Genomic DNA, 24,201 nt, shown 5'->3' with positions numbered 1-24,201 from the left:
CCAAATAGGAGTTCTATGGAAATATTGGCTACCAAGCTGAATGTTATGAGGATATAAGATGGAGCAGAAAGGGAGATTTATTATGTTAGACTTCCACTCATATTAAAAAAAAAAAAAAAAAAAAAGCTATGAATATACTTTATTTTAGGAATTTTCACTTTTTCTCTAAACTTGTACTCTGTTGAAGTGTCAAAACATGAACATATAGAAGCTACCAGGTTTTATTGCTTGTCAGATTTTTCTGCTTTGGAAATTCTGAATAGGTCTTCAATAAGATGTCCAATATAAATTTGTGTATGTATGCATTTTTTGCTGAAATAGCTTGAAATTGTATTGGCTGTCATCAGTAATCACTTTATCTGCCCCTATGAAGATCACACCTCCTTGGCAGAATTTAATACTGTTGAGAATAGGGCTCCCAAAAGGATGGATCTTGGAATGACAAAGCTGTAAGATTATGATGAGCAGATCACTGGGTGCATTGAAACAGAAGCTAGTAGTGAAATGCAGCTAGAAATGACACATTCATTTAATTTACACACCTTAAATGGACAGTTCAGACCTTGCATCCTTCCTAGGTGGTATTGTCAGCAAAGCGTGTGTATTGAGGATGCAACTGCATGCACAGCCTGCTCTTTGGCCCATGGGAATACTCAGGAGATCCCCATGGAAATCCACTTTTCTTCTGCATAGAGTTCAGCTACAGCAAAAGGATGCTGTGTCCAGCCAAGAGAAATGACGCATCCTCCGCTGTGTTCTTTCTCCCGGGAGACAGGTATATAAAAAAAGAGTTAGTAGGCCACGAAGACTGAGGATCTGTCTTGGGAGACATCTCAGGAAATCATGTAGGAAGTTGAAGGTGAAGTTGTGAAGTTCTTCTACAGTAATTCTGGGTAGTAAGAATGTTCTGTAGCTGTTTTGAAGAAACTCAGTGCCTGCAATATAAGAAATAATTTGTCACATTTCAAAAAAATGCTATCAGTATTTTAAGGATCCCCTACAAGTGATCTTACTACATCCCTTTAAATTGAAAAAAATAGCATTTGTATATTCAAAGTCCTAACACATTATGGAACTCAGTAAATTCCCCAAAATGAATCCCTTAAAAAGGGGGGGGGGCACATGGCAATCAAATACTAAGTATTTCAATTATTTGTGCTTTACCCTCTTAACTGCGTCTTTCAATGTGAACATTGGCCCAGCACAAGGATGTGACAATCAGCAGATGTAAGTCAGAAACATCGTTTCATATTGTCGACTCCTGTCTTCCAGCTGTGTCTATATGTCATGCCTCCACCCACAGAAGGCTAAAAAGTAGTGTAATCTAGAGGGACCAGGGTCAAGAACTCTATAGTGTTTTGCAAATGACATGCTTTTATATATGTTAAATATTAATACTATTTAAAGGAGCATATTGCTCTCAAGTAGAGCACAACCTACAGCTTATCAACTATGTGTTCATCCAGTTAATGACCTGACAGCTGAAATTGCATGTACTCATGGATTCAGATGCATCCAAGACAGGTTTTGCTAATGCATTATCCCCTTACTGTCCTTTGTTTTGTAAACCCCTCTTTCCCGTTCCATGTTTAATGCTGAGGAGTCTTCACCACCTTCTGCTCTTTCTTTCCATCTCTCTCGTGTCCTGTACTTCGTATTTCTGACATCAGAGGCTTTTCCATATGTATCAGATAGACTTGCAGAAGAAAATGTAGTGGCGGTAACACTGAAGCTGAGGTTAACAGTGGTTTATTTAATCTGATGTCCTGTCAGAGAAAGGATCTTAAGCAAATACCAGGTAAGAACTTTCTCCTGAGGCCCCACAGTATTATTGCCTGTGTGTTGTATATATCCTGACCCAGAAAGTCTTTCATGCAGTAAGACATTACAAACCAAAACCAGGTTAAATAGGTAATGCAGCCTTGTTCGTTCATTCTCCTACAAGAACATAAAACAGAAGCGTTACCATCCATATCTCCACCGCAGTTCTCGGCCGTGAATCTACTGCTGGTAGCAAAAGGCTTATTTATGAGGAATGTCTCCTTTTAGAGAAGAGACAGCTACGTAATGGTGCTTGACCTGTCTCGGGACAGCGACTGGTGGACCAGGAGTGTTTGTTAGACACCAGCGTTGTCGCATATAATGCACTGAAGAAAAATGACCTCAGAGTCACTACACGTTTCTTTCAGGTCATTAAAAAATTTGAGCTCTCTAATGCTGATTACAGATTATAGAATTCAACACAGTCTGCTCAGATTGATGCTCAGCAGTGACTTCTCTCTGGATTTCCACTCGTGCTGGAAGCAGTTCTCCTATAAGTGTTTCTTGGGCTCTCCCCACGAGCACCAGAGTCAGAAATGTTCTTTCCTGGAGGCAGCCAAGTCCCCAGCTAAGGTCAAAACTGCTCTCATAGAGAAGATGGTGCAGATTGCTAGATAAATTTCTGTATTAAGCAAGCTAGACCTGTACTTTGCATTTGTCATTAAAAAAAAAAAAAAAGATAAAGATCTAGAATTGCAAATTGATCTCACATAACCTTAAAAAAAAAGGGGGGGGGGACAGCAAATGCAGTGGTCAGGTTTTCCTAAGGAAAGAGTAAATAAGCAGAAATCCTTTATTTCTGAGTTCCTTGCCCTTTAAGTAGGGGTTTTCAAGTGCTGTAACAGTTTCATGCTATTTCTAGGATTTATTTTCCCTCCTCTTCCCTCTCTGCCCCATTTTTTTTTTAATCTAGACTACTGCATTTTAATTAAAAGCTTCAAGTGGATCCAGCTGTCATCCTCTCCCTTACATGTTGCCTAATTTGAAGTGCCTTCCTAAACCAGATTGGAATGTGCCTTCGGAGTTTGTGCTCTAAGCATGTACATGTTATTAATCACGGAGTGAGATCAGAAAGCTGCCCATACTCTGCCTAGATAAATGGTAAAATAATTAGATTTAATTTTCAAAGGCTCAACTGTCTAAACCCATAGGTAATTTATACTTTTTCTCCCTTCTCTTACCCCTCAGACTTTCTTATCGTGCGGGACAGCAGTAAATGAAAACAAGTGTTTCCCTGGTAACCTTTTTGTGTTATCTCTGCAGCCCTAAATCAAGCAGGTTGAGTTACCATATAACTCAGCTACTCTGCACAACGTTTAGAAATCTGGTGTCTCAGAAAGCATTAACARTGTCCCCTCTTTTTGGTGGGTGGAGGTCAGTTGAAGCAGGATGGGATTGTTAAAATTTTATTATTTTTTTTTAATCCCATTTTCTCAGTCAAGCTTCTGCTTTTGAAATAGGCAGCTGAGAGCCCCTTTTCTTAATAGTGGGTTTCCCCATGTCCTCAGGTGGCTTCAGATTATCACACTGAAATTGAAATGGAATTGAGATGTCTTATTTCCATACATTTGAAAGTGGCATTTGTAACACAGATAGAATAGACTGGAATAAAGAGGTTACTTTCCACCTCACAGAAAGTCTATGCTGAAATTCCTTGCTGGAGACAGAATTGCATGAAGTATATGGAGCCTCATATATCATGGAGTACTTGGTTTCACATAAGTCTGTCTTTTTCCTGTAGAAAAGTGAGAGTATGTGGATGCTTCCCTAAAATACTAGTTATTAAAGACTCTCATAGGCCAGGCTTAAGGAATATAAAGCAGGCAGGCTTCTTTTTGCTCTGCCACCATAGCCAGAAATGAAAAATAATGGTAACTTACTTGACTGCTACATGTGTTTCTTTTCCTGGTTTTCCAAATCTGGCTTGTAATGCTGCTTCTGCAGGAAAAATCCTTCTGTATTTCTGTACTTCTGTGGGGGAGTGAGTGGCCCCGTCGCCCCTCCTTCCCCCCAGGCAGTGCCTGAGCAAGCACTTCCCTAGGAGCAGCGGACGTGTGCTCTGCTTTTGCACAGACAATTTAATAACATGGAATTTCTCATCGTTTTGAGGTATACCTTAGGGTCAAGAAGGAAACCGCTGTAATAAGAAGCCCTCTGCTTTCTAAAGGATAATATTTCAATTACCCCCTGCACATTTTAATTGTTTAATGAATTCCAAACAGTCTCTTGCAAATAGCATTGCATGTGAAGCCTATTACTGAATACAAGAGGGAATTTTTTACCAAGTCCTTTCCTTCTGACCTACTCATTGCTTACAGTTCAGTTAATTTAATACGAAAAGCTTTGTTTAAGTTTTTTGTTCCTTACCCAGCATGCATCAGTAAATGCAAGTGGATTGAGATGCACCATCATCATCACCCAGAATGTTTTATTTCCCCAAACCCACTAATTAGGGCTGACTTAGATTAGCCAGGGGATTCAGTTAAGATCTATTTTACCTGACACACGTCAGTAGGAGTCTGAGTATTGCTTGAATATGTTCCAACTGAATAGAGTTAATGTACAACTCTTCTGACTTGCTATTTTGAAACGCTGTTTACAGCTTGCTAGGAGTTAAAATACTTGTCAGTTCAGGAAGCATAACATTCTAGAAATCAATACCTATGTTGTCCAGCTCATAATAATGAACTGTGAGGCTGAGCAGAAGTTTCCGTTTGGTAACTGAAACAAAAATAAAAATGTTTGGTCTCCTTTTTCTATTTTATTAAGGTTTTTCACTGAAGCAAAATAAATCTAAAATAAGAAAACTCTTCAGATTGAACTAAGTGTTTTGGAAATACTGAAAGGTGGGTGATACTGGTGTGGCACTTTAGGGCTGGAGCAGTCCCTTACAGATAGAAACAGAAGGTCCAATTTCATTGGGAGGAGAGGGTCACAGCTGGGGAACATCTGGGCTGTGTGGTGTTCAAGAGGAAGATCAATTATACTTGGTAGATTTTATATATATATATATATGTATATAAAAAATATTATACCTAGCAGAAAACCTCACCTAAATGATAAGAAAGCTGGGGTGTTTTGTATTTTCTCCTGTTAATATGTAAGTATTTTATATAGACAGAGGAGGAATTAAGAATTAAAACTAACTCACTCCATCAGATGTCAGACCAAATAAAGAGCAGGCTGGGCTTTAAATTCTGCCTTTAGGAGAGGACATGGGTACAACTAGAGTAAATACGAAAACCTTAAAATAACAAAAAAATACCATACAAATCCTCTCTACATCCATTTTCTGCATCTAGTCCTCTGGTCCCTTGCCTTTCATTAATAGCATCTGAAAATGATTTGGGCGCAGCAGATGATGGATTTAAGAGACAAAACTCTTCATTTTCATACCTTGGGAGCTTTAGCCATTTTTCATAATGGTAAGAACTATTGAGAGAGATTGACCTACATTCACGAAATAGGTTCAGCTGCTCTGAAACTACGTTTTCTAGAGAATAAATGATTAGCTGAAAACTTCCTAGTAAAATGTTGCCTCCAGTTCCTTCCACTCAGTGAACCAGTTGGAAACAAGCCAGGCAACAGGAGCCTGTTTTCCATTTGACTAATTTTTTTTTATTATTATTTTTTTTTTGTCATGCACGCTCAAACCCCAATAATGCAGGCCAGTTGCTGGTTAACCTGTTTGCAAGAAGGGAGGAGACCATGATCTTCTACTTCACCTTTGAGTGGCAACCAGAATAGCCACAAATACTGTATTATTTCTCTGGAGACAGAAGGACTCGTTCATGCAGGCTTCTCCTGGGAGTCGAGGCAGAGCTGGGACAGACCTTTGGGTGCCCTCTTCATCCTTCAGGTTGCACCTCCGAAGTGCTCCTCTGCCTTCATGAACTCCTCACATGCACCAGCCGCGTGCCTTCATCGCCACCAACAGCCACGGCCCATGTCTGTGAGGCTTTCCCGTGCTCACCTTCTCTCCATTATTCACAGGCCTGTCCCCTGCTCCAGCTCACAACCAAGCAGACTCGTTTCATCTCCAGCTCTGTTGCTCGTTGTTTCCATTTTATAGGTGTTGTCCCACATTAATACTTAGAGCTGCTGTTTCCAAGCCAATAAATAAATGATCCCTTTATTAGCACCCTCTGAAAATATTGCCTATCATATATATGAAAGCCTAGGATCTTCTGTGGCCAATTTTTCCACTTAAGCCCAGTGCGATGTTCACTGGGCTGCTTTTATATTTCGGTATCCATGTCTGTTGATACAGTGAACAAAATATCAGGCTGGAGGGTGAGGAAATAACCTGCTTGCAAAGCAAAGCTTTGATAGGTAGTGAAGTATGTCTCTCAGGATTTATCTTGCTCAAGCAGAAGTGGTTTTGATCTGAAGTGAATGAAGCTTGGATGTAGCTTACAACCATAGAAAATAGGCTAAATTATTTTTCTTGACACCCCCAGCATTGATGGTGTGATTCTATCTAAGGTACCTCGACCCTAAAAGTCTGATCATCTTGATGCCTCTCCTGTTTCAAGAGTGTCTTTCCACTGTGCTATGTTTTCTCTGTGATTTTTTTTTTTTTCTAGCCTAGCAATATAGGTCAGGGAGAGCTCTGTGACTTTTAAATTCGTATGGCAAGATTACACTGTAAATCAGAGTATGTTGCCAGTAGGGCTTTTTTTCAGTTGAAAATAAATAAAACGTTTATGGTTGATTTTTTGCTGATATATGCCAGTAACTCTTTGTGGTTCAGACAGTGGTTGGTTACTCTTGCTATGTTGGTGATATGCTTGTGGATAATAGCAGTTGCACAGGAGAGGTGAGCATTGTTGAGCTCATCCAAGAATAGGTAGAATAAGGAAAATATTTATATTTGTAACTCCCACTGGAAAGCTTCAACTGCTGCACTGAATCCCAACAGACCAGCTTGAGTCACTGCAGACTTTCTTACAGGAAGACATAGTGCAGTCAGAAAGCATTAAGAAAATGCATCAGTTATATGTGTAGTTGAAAACGAAAACCAAAGTGTGTATTCTCAAGAATACTGAGCAAGGGTGGTACTTCCAATGCTGAAAAGCCTCTAAAAGCATGCAATATGATTTACTGTTTTTATGTCGAGATTTAGCAAATGTGTGAGACTAATAGAAGTACTGAGAACTGAATTGCTGTTGGAGAAATAGTCTCCCTTCTTGGAGAGTATTACTTGTGAGCTGTTATCACATCTGAATTTTTGCAGTATGAATTACATTGCATTTAGGATGCCCAAGCATTTGCTAATCATCTTATCTGACAGGTTGTGCACATGCAACCATGGCTGTTACGCTTCCATGTATATAAACACGCTCAAGAATATTTATTAGTTCTGAGGTGTCTCCTTTTGCTGCTTTGCATTCCCATGTACAGGTTTCCCAAGTGCAGGTTTTATTCATAAACATGCGAATGCTGTGGCACACGTCAGTACGCTCAGAGCTCATCTGCTGCTGGGGTTAGTGTGATCTCTGCTGCTGCTGTCATCAAAGGCAAAGACCCTAATTTGGTCCGATTCCAGAATCGGGATGAGGTCACCAATCTTCTTACTGGGATTTAGCAGGCCCCTGAGTTTTTTTTAGATTAGTGCTGGCTTTTTAGGATTGTGAGCTCAAACAGTATTGAAGAAGGTTGCCCCAATAGAAACTGTRTCATGTTATACAATATCATTGACACTTGGTACAAATGTGTAAATATAGCATAGACAGTGCTATGTATTCATCTAAAGATTTGAATTATTACTTAAGATGTAGGTGTCAAAAATGGATATTTTCAGGAATGGCAATACATTTCAAGGTGCTGTATGCAATAAATAGCAATGAGCTGACAAATTATAATACAACTATGATGGGGRAAAAAAAAAGATCCATCTTCAGTGTATATCAAAATACTTTCTAATCTACCGTATTTTTTATGTGATATTCATATATGCAGAGCAGAGCAATATAGGATAGAGTTCTAAATTAATAAATAGAGATAGACATAATTATATTGCAGTTTTTATTTCAAGCTGTTTGAATATGTTAGTCACTCACCAGCTTACACACTTGCTGTTTAGGCAGGTCCACACGTAAAAATGCTGTTAAAGAAACAGAACATTTTAGAGAGCTTATATTTGCTTTTAAGGAAAGCACTTCTTTATATGAAATATTTTCATATTATAAAAATGTCTTTTTAACACAGCTTTTACTCAACTAAACCCTTCTGAAATTGCCTAGTTTTTAGTACTACTCACAATGGCTAAATTGTTTATTCGATAGATTGCATTTGGAATTGTGACCTGGGACACTTCCAAATGGAGTCTACCAATGAAGTTTAGTTAGTGGCTATAGTTAATGCCTGGAAGATTAATTAGTATGTCATTTTGAGAAACATAAAATGAATGTGTTTTGCTCCAAACTTTGCATTTTCATTGCCTTCATTTTCTTTGCCCCCTGAAAGGCTGGCATAAAGTTCTTGTGAAGTATCTCCTACACATGCAGTCTAACTGCTTACAAACTGAGTTGAGAGTGTTATGGCCATCCAAGAGAGACACGTGTCCTTGTAAAAGTTCATTTATAATAGTCTGCATCTGCAAAACCAAGGTTTTTCTCTAGAAAACATAAAAAAGTTGAAGTAAAAAGGTGAAATGTGTTCTTTGCTTTTGGGCTTTAAGCTTTTATCTGTTTGTCTGTGCAGATGGTGGTAGTAGGGAGGTAATAGTAGGGTATCTGTTGTTTGCATTGGCCTTCTGTTTTGCATTGGCCTTTTTGTGAATTTTACTGATGTGTTTATTGTACACCATTGTCCAAGTAACTTCAGCAAAGATTTTGTTTGGTTTGATTTTTGGTGACAGATGTGAGTCCTCATGAAATGTTCTATATAATGTGTAAAATATTGCTCTCAACATACTGAAATTTAAGGTGAACTAAATTTTGGGGTTTGGAACTTGTAGCATAGTTTTCAGAAAACGGAGCAAGGGACTTAGGGGCCTAAATTCCATCGGTTAAATCATGTTTTGCTTTTAGTAATGCCAGGTCTCATTCTGCAAGTTGTACATGTTGTCTGTAAGGTGCACTTTATTAAACCCGAGAAAAACTTGCTGATTTTCTGCAATCGGTGCTCCAGGACAGATTCTTCATCCTATTCTTCTTCCTAAATGCTACCCACTTAGCTTCCTGGTGACTGACTTCAGTTGAGAAAAGATAGATTTGAAGAAATATGGAGGTGCTTTTCTCCTGTGCCACCTTTTTTTCCTCTTTTTCTGATGGAGAGAAATTGTGGAGGAAAGTTAGTGGTGGGAGAGTAGATGCTCTGAAAATGCAAAATACAAATATATAGAAGTGAAATGAAATTAAACTTCTTTGGAATGACTTTTTCCATTTTTTTTACTTGGGAAAAACAAACTCTCCACTCTTTTTCTTTTTTTTTTCTCTTTTTTCTTTTTTGTCTTCTCATGAAAGATACTGATTTGGTCAAAAAAATAAATCTTTTCTCTGTTTGGAAATTTTCTGTCCTAAAATGCACCAATTCATTTCTAGAATTCTGAGATCAACCCTTCAGCTCTGGACCAGTTCTTTTCAGAAAAATTAAGGAAAATGCCATAGTGAATAGATGTTTATTTCATAAGCAGATACAAATATGCTTCTTACCCTATTGCTTGAGGTTTAGGAGCGCTGATTGACTCTCCATAGATGTAGAATTTCTATGACATGAAAATGATCCCCTGCTCTTCTGCATTTGGAAATACACTGAACATTTACTTATTCACACATTTGTATATGTTTGCATATGCACACACGTGTGCATGTAATTATTCTGTGAATGAAAGAAAGGTTGTTAGTGTAATTTTAAATTAAGAAAAGTGTGTGTCATTGCGATATCCCTCACAGAGATAAGAGCTCTTAATACAAAAGTGATCTTGGCAACTTGCATACACTTGACCACTTTAACTTGTAAGTTACAGCTATTTGCAAAAATAATTTTTTTTCAAGATTGGGCAAAATAATGTATAAGGTGTGTAATTCCTGAGAAAAGAATGAGAATGGATGTGTTGACAGGAGACTGGAATTCAGCAATTCAGAAACTGTACATGTCTCAGCTGGGGGAATTTGTGGGAAGAGAGTGATCAGTGCAGCAAATATAAAGTATCTCTGACAACCAGCTAATCATTTACACTTGTTTGTGTTACAAGAATAATTGCAGAACCTGCAACATGGGGAAGATGAAACTTCCACCTTGTGTATGTTATTTATTTGTTGCCATATACATTTTAACTTTAATGTGTGTTTTCCCTTCTATTTGCATGGAAGAGACCACCATGTAGGCTGTGCAATGTAAAACTGAAATATCTACAAAAATAACTTGCAAAATACAATATACTTGCAAAATGTAATATAACTCCAAACTGGAACAGTAAAATAAAGTAAATTTAGTGGTTTGGACACTGTTGAAATCTTTTTCATGGTACACATTATAAATGAAAAAGATAGCTAATGTTTCCCCACGAAAAAGAATGAGGGAAAAGAAAGAGGTTTGCAGTCACATGCCAAAACACATTATACCATGCAAGACTAGAGCAAGCACACACATTTATACAGTATATTGTTAAGATCCACTGGAAAGTGCAAATGCTGATTAGGAATGTGAACCAGCTAACCTCAACATCATTTAAAGTCCAATTATTTCTACCGGGATTTCATGATACTAATCTGTTTGTCCTTGTTCCAGTGATCGTGTCCACTAGAGTTATTATAGTAATTGTACTGAATTTCATGCCAGGCTAGTGCTAGTGTTGCATTGTTCGCTGGCAGCTTGACAGCTTTTCTGAAGAAAGTAGCTATGTTGCGTTTGCATATGTATTCGTGCAGAAAGAAACACGCAGACACTTTCCATTTAAAATCCAAGTCCGCAGCTGTGATGACTGTTTGTCTTTCTGCGTTCCTTGACTGAGCTGAAAGGGAGGGGAATTTTCAGTTCATTCGGGTGCCCTGACCTTGTGGTTCATATACAGCGGAGATGAYGGCTATTGGTGGCAAAAATGAATCCTTTTAAAGCTGTTTGGCTGTGGGGCACTCTTTTCTATCTTTGGGTTTTCCCTTGCCTATAAAACCTTCTCTGAATGTGATCTTTTATAATTGCTTTCAAATAGCAAAGTGTACCTGCTTGCTGCAGACGGCTTCCTCCCCCACCCCTTGTTCAGCGTTTTGTATACACATGAGACTGCAGCATTGTATGCAGAAATAGCACCACTCTAAAATGAGACACTTTGGAGGTTGCAATAGCTTTAATTTCTAGGAAGCTGAGAGGGCTGTTTTCTGCTCTTCAACCGCTCATCCTATTTCCCTATCAGTGAGAGGAAGGTAATCTGCTAGTCAGTAAAAATAGAGTATGGGAGTAGACAAACACTCTACACTTCAGTCAGGTGTATGCAGGGAAATACAATTAACCCTGTAGCGCCTGCAGAGAGACATATGGAGATCACAGTCAGAGCCGTATTGGCAGGAGGGAACCTGGGGAGGGCAGCTGGTCCAGCCACTCATTTGAGCAGGGCGATGGCCAACACTAGGTTGGGTCAGCTGTGATGTGCCTGGCTGATGCCTTGAAAACCTCCAAAGGTGGAAGTTCCTCAGCTTCAGTAAGGAACTGGTACTGGTGCCGCCTGGCTCCTCTGGTGAGAAATTTGTAAGTGAGAGTTGGATTCTGCCTGGAACAGGCCAGTGTGAAAGGTCCTCTAGTGCAGATACCTTCCTGCTGGACTAAAACTAGAAGAGATGGCCAATCCAGTACGATTGTGGTTGCCAAGCAAGTGCGAGTGCATTGTTGTGGGAGAGAGTGCATCAGAAAGCAGTCGACAAAGCTTTGCCCCCTTAATGCAGGAGAACTTGCTGCTGATGTAAAATCTTCAGAATCAACTGCTTTTCCTTTTGGACATCACCATATATGAGGACCTTCTCACCAGGGTGGGAAGGGAATGGCACACACTGAAATACACTGTGCATTTTCTGGCTTCTGCACTGGCCCGACTCAGAGTGATGCTGGGGCTACTGCAGTGCTTTCTGCTCTGCTTGCTGTAAGGGGAGATCTGCTTTCTGGATCCCAATACATCTTACTGTAGCACAATTAGCTTCCAGTCTGAGAAGTACAGTCCAGTACATGACATTTGAAATACTCCTGATCCCTTCCTTATATCACACTAAATAGCGAAGATGGTTCCTGTGGTCTTAGTAGCACCTKCATGACAAGGTAGTTGGTGTCACGTATTCAGTTGTTTATTACTGATTTTTCATATAACTTTCCTAGGGGCTCATCACAATATAGTAACATATGTTTTTGACAGCTTGATTGTTATGATACAGGATATTACTTGGAGTCCTTATGAACAACGACTTGACCATGAGTCAGCAACATGCACTTGTAGCTCAGGCCAACAACATCTTGGGCTTCATTAGGCAGAGCATTGCCAGCAAGTTGAGAGAGATAATCCTTCACCTCTACTCAGCATTGGTGAGGCCACGTCTGGAGCGCTGTGTCCGAGACATGGACCTGCTTGGAGCAAGTCCAGCAGAGGGCCATGAAGATGATTAAGGAAGTGTGTTGGAGCATCTGACAAACGAGGAGAGACTGAGAGAGCTGGGACTCTTTAGCCTGGAGGAGAGAAGACTCAGGGGGGATCTTATCAATGTGTATAAATATGTGACTGGGAGGGGTTGTAAAGGGGATGGAGCCATACTCTTCATAGTGGTGCACAGCAATAGGATGAGAGGCAGAGGGCACAAACTGAAACACAGGAAATTCCACTTAAACATTAAAAAACACTTCTTCACTTTGAGGGTGGTTGAACACTGGAACAGGTTGCCCAGAGAGGTTTTAGAGCCTCCATCCTTGGAAAGATTCAAAACCCAACTGGACACAGCCCTGGGCAACCTGCTCTAGCTGACCCTGCTTGAGCAAGGGGGATGGACCTGGTGATCTCCAGCGGTCCCTTCCAGCCTCAGATATTCTGTAATTCTGTGGTTATATTCATGCACAGTACTTATTTTGTGGCTGAAATGACAGTGTATCTGTAACTAAGGCTTGCTTTTTTTTTTTTTTTTAATAATGTCCGTTCATCTTAAGTACATTACAGCTTATGGGTTTGACCATAATGAAGAAAAACTTTCTCATTATTTTTCTGCACAAAGAAATACTAGACATTGTACCCAAAAGTTCACCAGTGAGAATAATTGACTTTGCAATAATCCTGTTATACGTGCAGTGCTAAGATGAAGTACTTCTTTGCTGAGCTCCTCATTTGCGATGATGTACAATGTGTTGTCTTGGTCTGGTGGTTTTGTTACAGCGTGCAGGATAGGAGTGTAGTGGAGGGATAACACCTGAAGAAGATTCCTGAACTTGAGACGTCACAGACAAGTACAAGGGAAATACGTTTGTTCCGTTCTCCAGGTCCTTAGGCCATTAGCTGAAATATGTAATTTTTTATGATCCAGTGTTTTTAATAGTGTTAACTATGTCATTTCTCATTTTCAGTGCTGCTGAGCAATAGTCATTAGTGGCCAAGATATAAAAAGGGAGAAGATGGATTAGGGCATGGGTTGGGGGTGCACTGGGCAGGGTCCAGGGGTAGAAAAAGACCACAAATTGGGCAATGAAAGGAAAACTGGAAAGGGATGTCAGTGGTGCTGGGTTGCTGAGAGCAGGACTGCTGGGAGCTGGAGTGGGCATAGCTGGGAAGGAGGAGGCAGAGCAGAAGCTGTGTGAGAAGCTGACTTGGAGGAGTCTGAATGTGGACTGATTCTGGGGAAGCCAATTAGGGGAACGGGAGAGCCTTTTGTAGCCTTCCGCCTCCCAAGGAGGAAGAGGCTCGGGTCCAAAAACAGAAGAGAAGCTGGCGAAGAAAGATGCAGTTTCTCCTCTCCCTTCCATGTGGGAGTTGCTGGCGGGTGCAGACTTGCCAACTTTACTGCTGTTGGCTCTTTTCACTGGGAGCTTGACCAGGAGGCTGTTTTTTCCAATTCCCACTTCGAGTGAGAACCGTGGGTTTTATATAATTTCAGGGAAGCGCCTGTGAGAAGCGTAAACTTTTTGCTCCCTGACTTTTATACTTGTTTTTACTGTCCAGTCTAGATTTTGTATTCTTTCAGTTGTCTATTTCCCAAAGTTTAAGCAAAAGGACTCTCTTTTTCATATTTGTGTTTTATTTCATCCCATTCGTGTTTGAAGAATAGCTAAGAATACTTTTGGAGGAGACTCTTGCTATATTTACATTATGGAACAACTCTTCATTTAGATGGTTAATACTTTATAGCATGAACTTAGAAAATATATGTTTTGAACCACTCAAAACATTACAAAGACACTAAGCACACTTTTTGGACTACTAAGAATGGCTTGACATTTTTTTGCATTAAGCTGTAATTCATATTAACCAGCAGACTGTCAGTCTTTCATTCCCTTAGACTTGTCACTCCAAAATGGTAGAAAGCAAAGGTTTAGGATGGATTTAGGAGCTGTATGAGTTTGTAACTGGACTTTGTTTCTTCCCATTCTCTCTCTGACTGGCAAAGGAATGATACCCATACCTTATCTATCATGCTTCTTTGGGCACATGGTGAAATAAAAGCAATTAATAGGAGCCTGGAAGGTCTGTTCATTTGCTTTAATTATTTATTCCTAGCTAAAGCACTTAATTTCCTATGGGTTTATGCAGTAGTCTCCCCTCACTGTGTTTTTGGCAACAGTATTTTAAAAAGAGATGTATGCTAATATTGCATGTGTGCCTGTGTTGGTACTAAGCAGCGGTGCTGTATGTACATGGATACACAAATAATCTGGAGGGGGTTTCTTTCGTTTTTGATGCAGCACAGCCCCACACAACTGCTTCCTATAATTCTCTATTAAAACATCATACCTCACAGCTGCTAGCTACTATTTCTCAAAGCTGACATCTGTGTAACTGCATGGATCAGTGAGATAAAACAGCTCCTGTTTTGACCTTGTATGACTCTTAACACAGCACATTGATGTGTCACAATTCAAATACATGTAAATAGTGCAGACAGGTTGTTTCCTGAAGTGGGTATCGTATAGATTTAATCTACTCAGTTCTCTCTATTTGGGATAACTACTTAGTTTGCTATCAAGTAGAAAAGCAAGAAATTCAGCAAAATATAGCATAGCTTGTTTCTAGCAGAAATGTGATTATTTTGGCTTGAAAGTTCAGACTTTGTTCCTCTCTGTGCATCAGCAGTGGAATCTTCTTTTTTATCTGTTTGCTTATCTCCATGGAGTTTAAAGTATAAAGCCACCAGCCTCTATTATCTACTTCCAAGTTTGTGGCTTGAAGAATTAACTGAACATTTGTTTGAAATTGTAGAGCAACTGAGGCTATAGTTATGCTTCCTAACATAGGGTTGAAAGCATGTGAAAAGGAGAATAAGGCCCTAGAGCTGCTTACTCAAATGGTATAAGAAGACACAGTAAATGAAGTTAAGGCAATACACATCATTGCAATACACTTCTGTGGCATGTTTTCCTCTCAGCTGAAGAATACTCATTAGACTTTATCAACCTCATTTCTCAGTTTCACCATCAATAAAACCGCAGAAGCTGTTGCCCTCCTTCCCGTCTAATGTACTTCAATAGAAATACTGAATTAAAGGTAAATTAGGTTATGCAGTGCAGTTTACTCCATTATTTTTCATAATGTTTTTGCTAGGTGTTAGACAGCAACCCTCAATTTTTTATTTTTCATTGGTTTGCTTACCACTTCTAAAATAGTTTGAGGCCAGCTCTGGGCTCTACCATTCTCTTGGCATAGCTGTGTCAGTTTGGATTGTGAAATATTCACACACTCCAGCCGACATTGCTGTGTTGGCAACATGGTATAGGTGCAGCTTAATTGACAGAAGAGCATTTTTCTCCACTCCTTTTATATAGCTTAGGGAGTTGGTGCAGGAAGAAGAATGCTGCGTGCCCACCAAGGGGCCCTGATAAAATAGTTGTAGTAGCAGGGGTGCTGTAGAGTAGAGGAGACATGGATCCAGATGGCTGACCTTTAAGGAATGGCAGACTGTAATGAATGTACTCAGTGTAACTTGACCACAAATAGTCACTGCATAACACAGACAGAAAACAATAATCTCTGCAATGTTCTGGATTTGCCCTCATTATTTTAGTGAAGATAAATTCTAAAGAAGTGTTCTGTCTTCTTTTGTCATAGACTTCGGTGTTGCGTTTGAAGTAATAAGCGTATTTCCATTCTGCTTAAAGTCATGTGTAACAGCTAAAGAAACTGTCTCACTGACATCAGGTTTAAGCTAAAATATTTATATATGCGTATGTATGTGTGTGTGTTTAAAATAAAGTGGAGAGAATGTTTCCTTTTCCTTCAGCTGAGATGCACTCAGAGAGGCAGACAGTGTCTGATGGAACAGTGGCCCAAATACTTTTGAATTCTTTATCATAACTAATGCATATTAAAGTTTGCATAGGAAGCTTATAAAAAGGACTTTTCTGCCTTTTTTTTGAGGGTTTTTTTTTCAGTGCCATATAAAACACTGAGAATGACCTGAATTTTTACTGTTCAACATAAGAGGTACTGTGAAGGTTCTGCTAAGGACTTTTGCTATTGACAGTGAGATATCTTTTCATATAACCTGTTAGCAATAAAGAAGGTTAGCAATAAAGAAGGTTAGTGGAACGCTGGAAAACTGCTTACTTACCCAGTTGCATTCCAGTGAGATACTCTGCACTTTTCATTGACTTCAGAAGATGGTGTATTGCATTTACCTGTATATCATACAAAAAAAGATCCTGGAGTTGGTCCACGGTGTTAGTAAAGCAAGAAATATCTCTACATTCGCCTTTTCCTCCAGTGGCTTGCCCTAGAGTCACAGCTTTGATAATCCGCTCCTGGGAATATTTTGTACTATTGTTTGCTACTACTGTTGCATACAAAGAAAGCTCTGTTTTTTTGCTGAGATACAACCTCAGAATAAATTTGAAGTAGCAATTTCTGAAAGGCAGAAGAAATCTTCTAACTTAAACTTGAAACATGATGTCCATTGATTTGTTTTTAACTCCACAACAGGACCTGAATTTTTATGAAAAGCAGATTTGTCCCATTCAGCAGATTCTTATGAAGCTCCAAATCAATGGGTTTGAAAGATAGGTCAGTTCAAATAAGTCAGTTTTGGGTTACTGATTTGAGAATTAAACAGAAAAGGTGTTACTTTAATGCTTATATCACTTTATTTTACAAGCATGATTTTTTGGTTTTTTCATTTCCCACAGAAACGTTCCAGAGGTCAAGTGCTATTTGACAAAGTGTGTGAGCATCTGAACCTTTTGGAAAAGGACTACTTTGGGCTAACGTACAGAGACACAGAAAACCAAAAGGTAACACACAAACTGTGGTTGGCCTTTTGGTATGTGGGCTTCAGATTTACCCTTAAACACTCCCCATAAACAGTTGCAAACAGTCCAGAACTTTTTATCTTTCTTTCCAATCTTTGTAACTGTTTAGAGCTATTATTTTTTGGTACTGTTTTGTGCCTCCTGAGAAAATCCCCTGCATTTCCTTGGCTTCCCCCTGTGTTGGCTATTTATGGCATCAAAGAAGTTAATCATGTAGTTGGTTCTCTTTCTAGTAGAAATTATTTCATTAACACCATAGATGAAAGTCAGATTTACATTCCTAGATGTATTACTAAGCATACAGTACTGAAATTTGGCTTATTTAATGCTATGGTTGGGATAAAGATAGACAGGAGTTGATTCACTGCTGCTGCTAACTGCTAAGATAAGGTGTGGCTTTAAGTCTTGACTTACTCTATCTTAGCATTATTGTTGATTTGGCTGAAGACTTAAGTCTTAAGAAGCAGTTAGCAGCAAGAGTGAAACCCATTCTGTCTATCTGTATCTCAACCTTAGCATTAAATAAGCTATTAACAGTGTGCAAGATGATTTAAGGTTCAGGTATTAAATACATTGTGGACACATTATGTATATTATTGTGGACACACAATGTATATTATTGTGGACACATTATGATAAAAGAAAGAATATTGAAGGATAATTTTCAAATATGTCATGTGTATGTTGATGTTTTAAGGTAAATATTTAAAAGAATCCAATACCAGAACTTCTTAGCAAGCTGTGCCATAGCCCAGCAGAGCTTGCCAGATGGAGATGTTCTGTGCTTGGCGTGGCCTCAAAGGTCTTCCGTTAGGTAGCTGGACCTATTACTACTTTTTTAGCTGTTTGTGTCCTGTAAGAACATTTATATTTTCTAGGCTTCCCGTTGTTTCAGTTATATATGATACAAAAGAAATCAGTCTTTTTTTTTCTCTCTCTCTTCCCCTCTCTTTACAGGCTTCTAAATATGAGGATTTTGTCCCTGAGTCAGAAAATTACTTAAGCAGACACTTGGTCCATGCCAGTTCAAGATAACACCTAAGCATATGCTTAATTTTGAGTTGTGGTTAAAGTTAGGCAGATGTGTAAGTGCATTTCCAAATAGGTATGCTTTCCTTTATTGGGAACAAAAAAATGCATTCATTATTAATGGATGGTTTAGAAGTGCTAAAATTTATAGATCACCAGTTACTCTACAGAGATAAATAGCTAAAAGAATAATTGACTGACACCATATTTATTGATCAATAACATGCATATTTTTAATGTTAGAGTACTTACTAATTCACCTCCATCCTCTGCCAAATGTCTTCCAGCAAGACAATATATGTATCCACATCACATGTATCCACATCACATGTCACATTTGAAAATAGAAATCCTGATGCATCTTTAATTTATTGGTGCGTAGTGTGCTTTTGTGCTCAAAAATAGTTGGAACTCTGTTAGCCTCATGATTAGCACTACTGACTGGGTTTGGACAGCTGCGAGCTGGTTGTTTTGGTTGTGGGGGGTTTGCTGTGTTCTGTTTGTTTGAAATTTCTTTAATATTTTTGCTCTGATACATTTGTTTGTCTTTCCTTGGAGAAGGTGGAACTTTCCTAGGGGAAGTGAACTTTTTGTTCTGAACTGTGTGACACATTTTAAATATTAATTTAATTCTGTTAGAAGACAATGGAGGAGCGCAAGGACTTTATCTCCCAATATTTGAGAGTCGGAGAAGTAGGTACAAAGCAGGGTGCTTCATAAATTTTAAGCGTTGGCTGGAGCTGAAGCAGCAAGAGGCAGCAAGCTGCTGCGTGCCCTCTCTGGAGGATTTGTGTCTTGGCCAGCAGCACTCCTCGGCAGCCAGAGAGTAGTAACACATTGCAGTGATAATTCCCCACCTCCTCAGCAGGGTCTTCTCACATAGCCAACAAGCTCTGCACAGCACCTCGGCGGTAATTCTGCCTTCAGTCTCCGCCGGTGCCCTGTGGTAACCCCTTGTGCTTACTCTGGGTTGCAAATACAGAAGTGTCCTGTACCATGCTTACTGACAGTATAGCAAGACATTTCAGCACGCTCAGCCCTTCAAGGATTAAATCAAAACAACTTCTTGACAAGCTCGTGGAAATCTAATTGGTGTTTTCCCAGAAGATACTTTGGAAAAAGGTTTCTATGGATTGTTTTCTTTTTTAATTTCAAACCATTCAGCTCTTAAACTTCTGGGACAGTTAATAAAATCCTGATTCTACCCAGGGCCACATGTTGAAACTAAGTGCTATTTCTGCCTACTGCTGTTCCAAAGAGAAAGAGATCGACCTTCAAGTTTTCTAGGATTGTCTGATAGCGCTGTTTTAAAAATAATGTTTACTGTATTTTCTAATTCAAATTTAAAAAGGAAACATTTTCTTTTCAGAATTGGTTGGACCCTGCCAAGGAAATCAAAAAGCAGATCCGAAGTAAGTTTGTTATCATTTGTGTGTTTATTTCAGAGGATCTGGAGAATTTTCATGCTGGTGTATCCAGAGCTCAAAATCTATGATCTATACTTGCAAACCTATCAGACTTCTGTTGAGCCAAACTGGGGAGCAGAGATGGAGAAGTGATTCCCTGTCATCCTAGTGAGACTTCTTGGACACCAAACACCCAGTTTCACTCGTCAGCTGTTACAGTTGTATAGGCTTATTCCGAAGTAGTTGGGGTAATTCAGAACTCCAGGGTCTAAGTGATCATCTCGTAACACCAGAGGCACAGCAGCTCATGGTTTTTGTCGTTTGGGAGCACTTACCCACTGCTGACACTAGACGCAGCCTTAGTTTCTCAGTCAACATGGTCTCTTAAACAGTGAAGAGTCAACTCACGTAGACCTCGCAGGCGAGTTCGATAGCCTTTTCCACGTCTGCTCCGATTCTCAGTCGTGACAAAGGGAGAAAACTGGTGAAATCCCCTGTGTGGAGACTTCACTATTGAAATGAATTGCAATAGGATCTGGCAAGTACCAGTGGCACTGCTTTCAGAGCTGTCACATTAATTGTTTTATTACATTCTCTGCTTAGCTGCAAATCTTTTTCCTGAGATCCATAAACCAACCAAATGTCTGCTCAGGCACTAAGACAGGCAGGATTAGGTCATTCCTCCCAGCCCACAATTGCAATCTGCTGTATAAGCCCTGGAGGCTCAAAAACAGAATAAGGGCCAAAGACAAACTCTCTCTGAGCCGTGATTAATGCACATAGTCTAAGTGGGTGATGCCTTTTTGCTGCACCATGTAGAGGGAGGCCGCCCAGCTGGACAGCTCCGCAATGGGAGCGCTCTTCACCCTGGCTCGTGGCTCATATAAATATCTCACCTGCTTCCCATAGGAGATGCTAGGAGATTTACAGGACAGGCTAGAGGGAGCATTGGCCCCTTCTCCCCAGCTTCAGCGCAGCGGAGGAGCTGCAGGGATGGGGCAGCAGGCTCTACCTCCCTGAAGTGAAGCAGGTTTCAGCCACTGTGGCCTATCTCAGAGCTTAAATTTCACGTTGTTCTGCTGCATCTCATCCCGAACCTCTGGATTACCTGAACATTTTAGGTATTTTATCCCATAAAGAGATCAGACAGTTACTCAGGATCAAAAACCATGAAGTGTAGTTACTAAAAACAACTTGACGTTTGCAGAGATGCAAAAACCTAAAGTTTGACATTAAGCAACATAACCGTAGGGGATTAGGCCACAGATATAAATTATTTCTTTGCGTTACCATTGTTTAGATCATATCCAGGAACACTGTTAATATCCCATAGTAAACAGCACTCCATCTAAAGTGTCTTTCTTCTCTGCATTTCAAAAGCTTGAACTTTGTTCCAAAAATGACCATTCAATTCACAGAGAATCAGTCAATTTTCTGCTTCACTTGAATACTTTAAAAAGCTCAGTTGTTAAATTTAGCTGWCACTTTTTAAAAATGCATTGAAAACTGTGTCAAGGCTGCCGGTCTCAAAATGTGACCTACGTTTTTTTCCTCTCTCTTTTTTAAATTGATGAAATGTTTGTGTGTATAACTTTTTTGACAGGAAAAACTCAGTAGTTTTGTGTCTACACATTTTGTGAGTAATCCCTTCTAAAACTGTGCTTTTACAAGCAAATGCATCTGGTAGTTTACATTTGTTAGATCAGGCCTAGCAAAAGCCACTTCCCCCTCCAAGATTCAAAGGGTTAATTTACACCGAGTGGAAAATTTCCTCAGTTACTAGGAGTAACTGCACCTTTCCACCAGTATTATTTTCATTACACGTAAACAATCCACAGTGAAAAATAATCAAGATTTGTGTTTCATTGTATGCCTTCTTTTAATCTACTAAAAGGGTGGGTCTGGAAAGTGCTGCAGACCTCGATGTGTCAAATTATGTTGATTGTCAACGCGAGTAAAACAGTTCAGCTTCAAACTCCTGATCTGAAATGCATTTAATATGTGCCCAAGCCGTGAGTTAGACAATGAAAGGTTGTGACAGCGAGAGATTAACCAGGGCAGAAAAGTCTAGTCCTGGACTTGATGCAGGGGACAGTTGTATTTGTAGAAGATGTCAGTGGTAATTTGCTTGCTTTATAGAATTCACCTTACAAGTCTGGAACAGGAGAGCTTTGAAAAAGTAGGACTCTTACACATGGCAATTTTCATGCATGGTAAAAAAATAAAAAATTACGATCCCACTAAATGTTGATTGAGTGGTAGAAGACTCAGAGATCCCTGATGCCATGGTAAACAAGCGGGATTTCATTCCAGTGTTTGAAAAATTAAGCTGTCACTGTGTATAAGGCCTCTGGTTCTCACCCCATTAGTTTTAACCCTCTGGCTTGAACAGAGGTGTGTTGTATTTAAAGCCATGTAAGTGAGGAGAGAAGGCCTCTTACTCTGTTATCTTAGCCAGCCGTGCTCCCAAGGGATATATGATAGACTTGATTTATTTTGTGTGCGCCAGAGGCCAGGCACAGATTTACCGGCAGCAGGCTCAAAGCCCCCCTGCCCTCTGCCATATGTCCAGTCGCCAGGCTGGCTCTCTGCTCGGCACCAGTTCCCAGATGGGACATGTCCCAGCCTCGCTGCTGGGCAGCTCTTCATCCCATACGCTTTTATGGCACAAAAAGGTGGAAAAGGTCCTCAGATGAAGGAACCCCAAAATTTCACTAGGAGATGAAATCCTAATGGTAAATGCTGGAGTCTTTTAGCATATTCAGCCTGTTTTCTGTGGAGAAGCGGTGGGGCAAGGTAAATGGGGCTTTGCACAGGACAGAATTTCCTTGTAGTCCCTAAATAAAAGCTCCCAAACATCTAATTAAGAAAACCTTACCAAATTTCCAGGCAGCAGTAAAACTGGTGTTGTACAGTTGGAAAAGCTTCAGCATACTTTTACTCTGTCTAGCATATAAGCTTTCTATACCATAAAGTGTACCAGATTGGCCTTCAAAACCTGGATTCATCAGAAGGTGCAAGGTGGCTGTGAACTGAAGATCATGAAAAACCGCACCCTGTAAGGCCTGTAAGGAAGAGACCTGTTTCTCAGAGTTCACGAGCACTTTCTCATTACACAGCCAATATGGGTCTTTCCAGAAGGAGGATTTAATTTTTTTTTTTTTTAGTTAGATTGTAATTTGATATCAATACATTTTAGAAAAGTGTCAGATTACCATGATTTTGGTTTCTTGACTGCAGAAATACTGTGACTTAAGTGACAGAAATATGTATAGAGAGGTGTATCCCACAAGGAAGGCCTAGATGAAAAGTTCTTTTACTAAAATGTCGCCGTGTTGCTAGAACATTCCAGTTTGGGATTTTGTTATTGCTTTTTATTTATATTTGAGATGTGCACTAGCATAACCTGTCCCCTTTTTCAGAATAGCTTTTATGTTCGTGTTGTTACTTTTAATTCTTTCTTAGTTTTAGTCTTGATATTCTTTACCACACTTAAAGCTAACCTTCCAGAAAAATTTTACAAAATACTTGCCATGATGCAAACCAATATCCCATGAGTCACCTAAACTTACTGAAAATCCTAAATAAGAATTCCTCAGTTTTGAAGGCCTTTATTCAGTGATGGCCTCTCTGTTTGTCCTTGCAGTTTTGTCTGCACAATAGTTTATGTCTGCTGGAGGCAGGAGCTATGGGCTGAAGCAGCACTCGGCAACGGTGCCGATAAGCCTTTATGGGCAGATGGAGTTCAGCAGCGCACACGTGACTGTCCTTACATATTGGAAGCCCATTTATACACTAGTTTGTGGTGCTTCCAGTGCCACTGCATTTTGGGTTATTTGTTTTTAAAGCTTGTATAGGCTGCGTTTTCAGATTGTTAATCCCAGTAAACATTTTTTTGACTGTTTTTTTTTTTAAGCATTAGCAATAAATTGCTGTTCCCTTAGGATCTCTGCTTCAGTGAAAATCTTACTAAAAAAGAAAAGAGCTGTAAGATCTGGTCTAATACTGTAATAGTGAGGAGAAAAAGTAGTATCTTTAGAACAGTATACAGGAAAAACATACTATATCCTGTTTTTTGAATTGCTTGACTGGAGTATTTTTAAGTCTGCTAGTAATCTAACAGCATGAACATCTCCATTTGCACTTGCTGTGTACTTTTAGTAATCCTCTCTTCTTTTCCAGGTGGTGCTTGGCAGTTTGCATTTAATGTGAAATTCTACCCTCCAGACCCTGCCCAGCTATCTGAAGATATTACCAGGTGTTTAAAACATTAAATACCTTTCTAGAAGGGGCTTAAAAGCTGTTTTTGATAGTGCTTACACTCTAATTATCTGAGAAAAGGAACATTTTGCATTGCAGTTGGCTTCCTAACAGTTAGGAGTTTATGGAAAATATGTGATGCTTTGGCAGAAAAGAGGCTGTGAACAGTTTTTAGTCCTCTGAGCTAAGAAAACTTTTGCTTTTTCATAACTTGACTCTAAAATGAAGCATTTTCAATATACATATTCTTGAGAGTTGATTA

General features: G+C 39.5%; 1 protein-coding gene across 3 annotated transcripts in view; it reads left to right on the top strand.

Moving 5' to 3' along the window:
- Positions 1-24,201, top strand: part of EPB41L3 (erythrocyte membrane protein band 4.1 like 3) — a 65,733-nt gene that overhangs the window by 7,463 nt on the left and 34,069 nt on the right. For all 3 annotated transcript variants that reach the window (XM_026070786.1, XM_026070788.1, XM_026070787.1), the window contains exons 3-5: positions 17,122-17,226; positions 19,643-19,685; positions 23,862-23,937. In XM_026070786.1, coding sequence (XP_025926571.1) covers positions 17,122-17,226; positions 19,643-19,685; positions 23,862-23,937 — 224 coding nt within the window. The remainder of the gene's footprint in view (positions 1-17,121; positions 17,227-19,642; positions 19,686-23,861; positions 23,938-24,201) is intronic.

The sequence above is a fragment of the Apteryx rowi genome, unplaced genomic scaffold (assembly GCF_003343035.1).
Source record: "Apteryx rowi isolate R43461 unplaced genomic scaffold, aptRow1 scaffold_319, whole genome shotgun sequence".
Lineage (NCBI taxonomy): Eukaryota > Metazoa > Chordata > Aves > Apterygiformes > Apterygidae > Apteryx > Apteryx rowi.
Note: the sequence above shows the minus strand (reverse complement) of the source record. Positions and strands in the feature narration are given on the sequence as shown.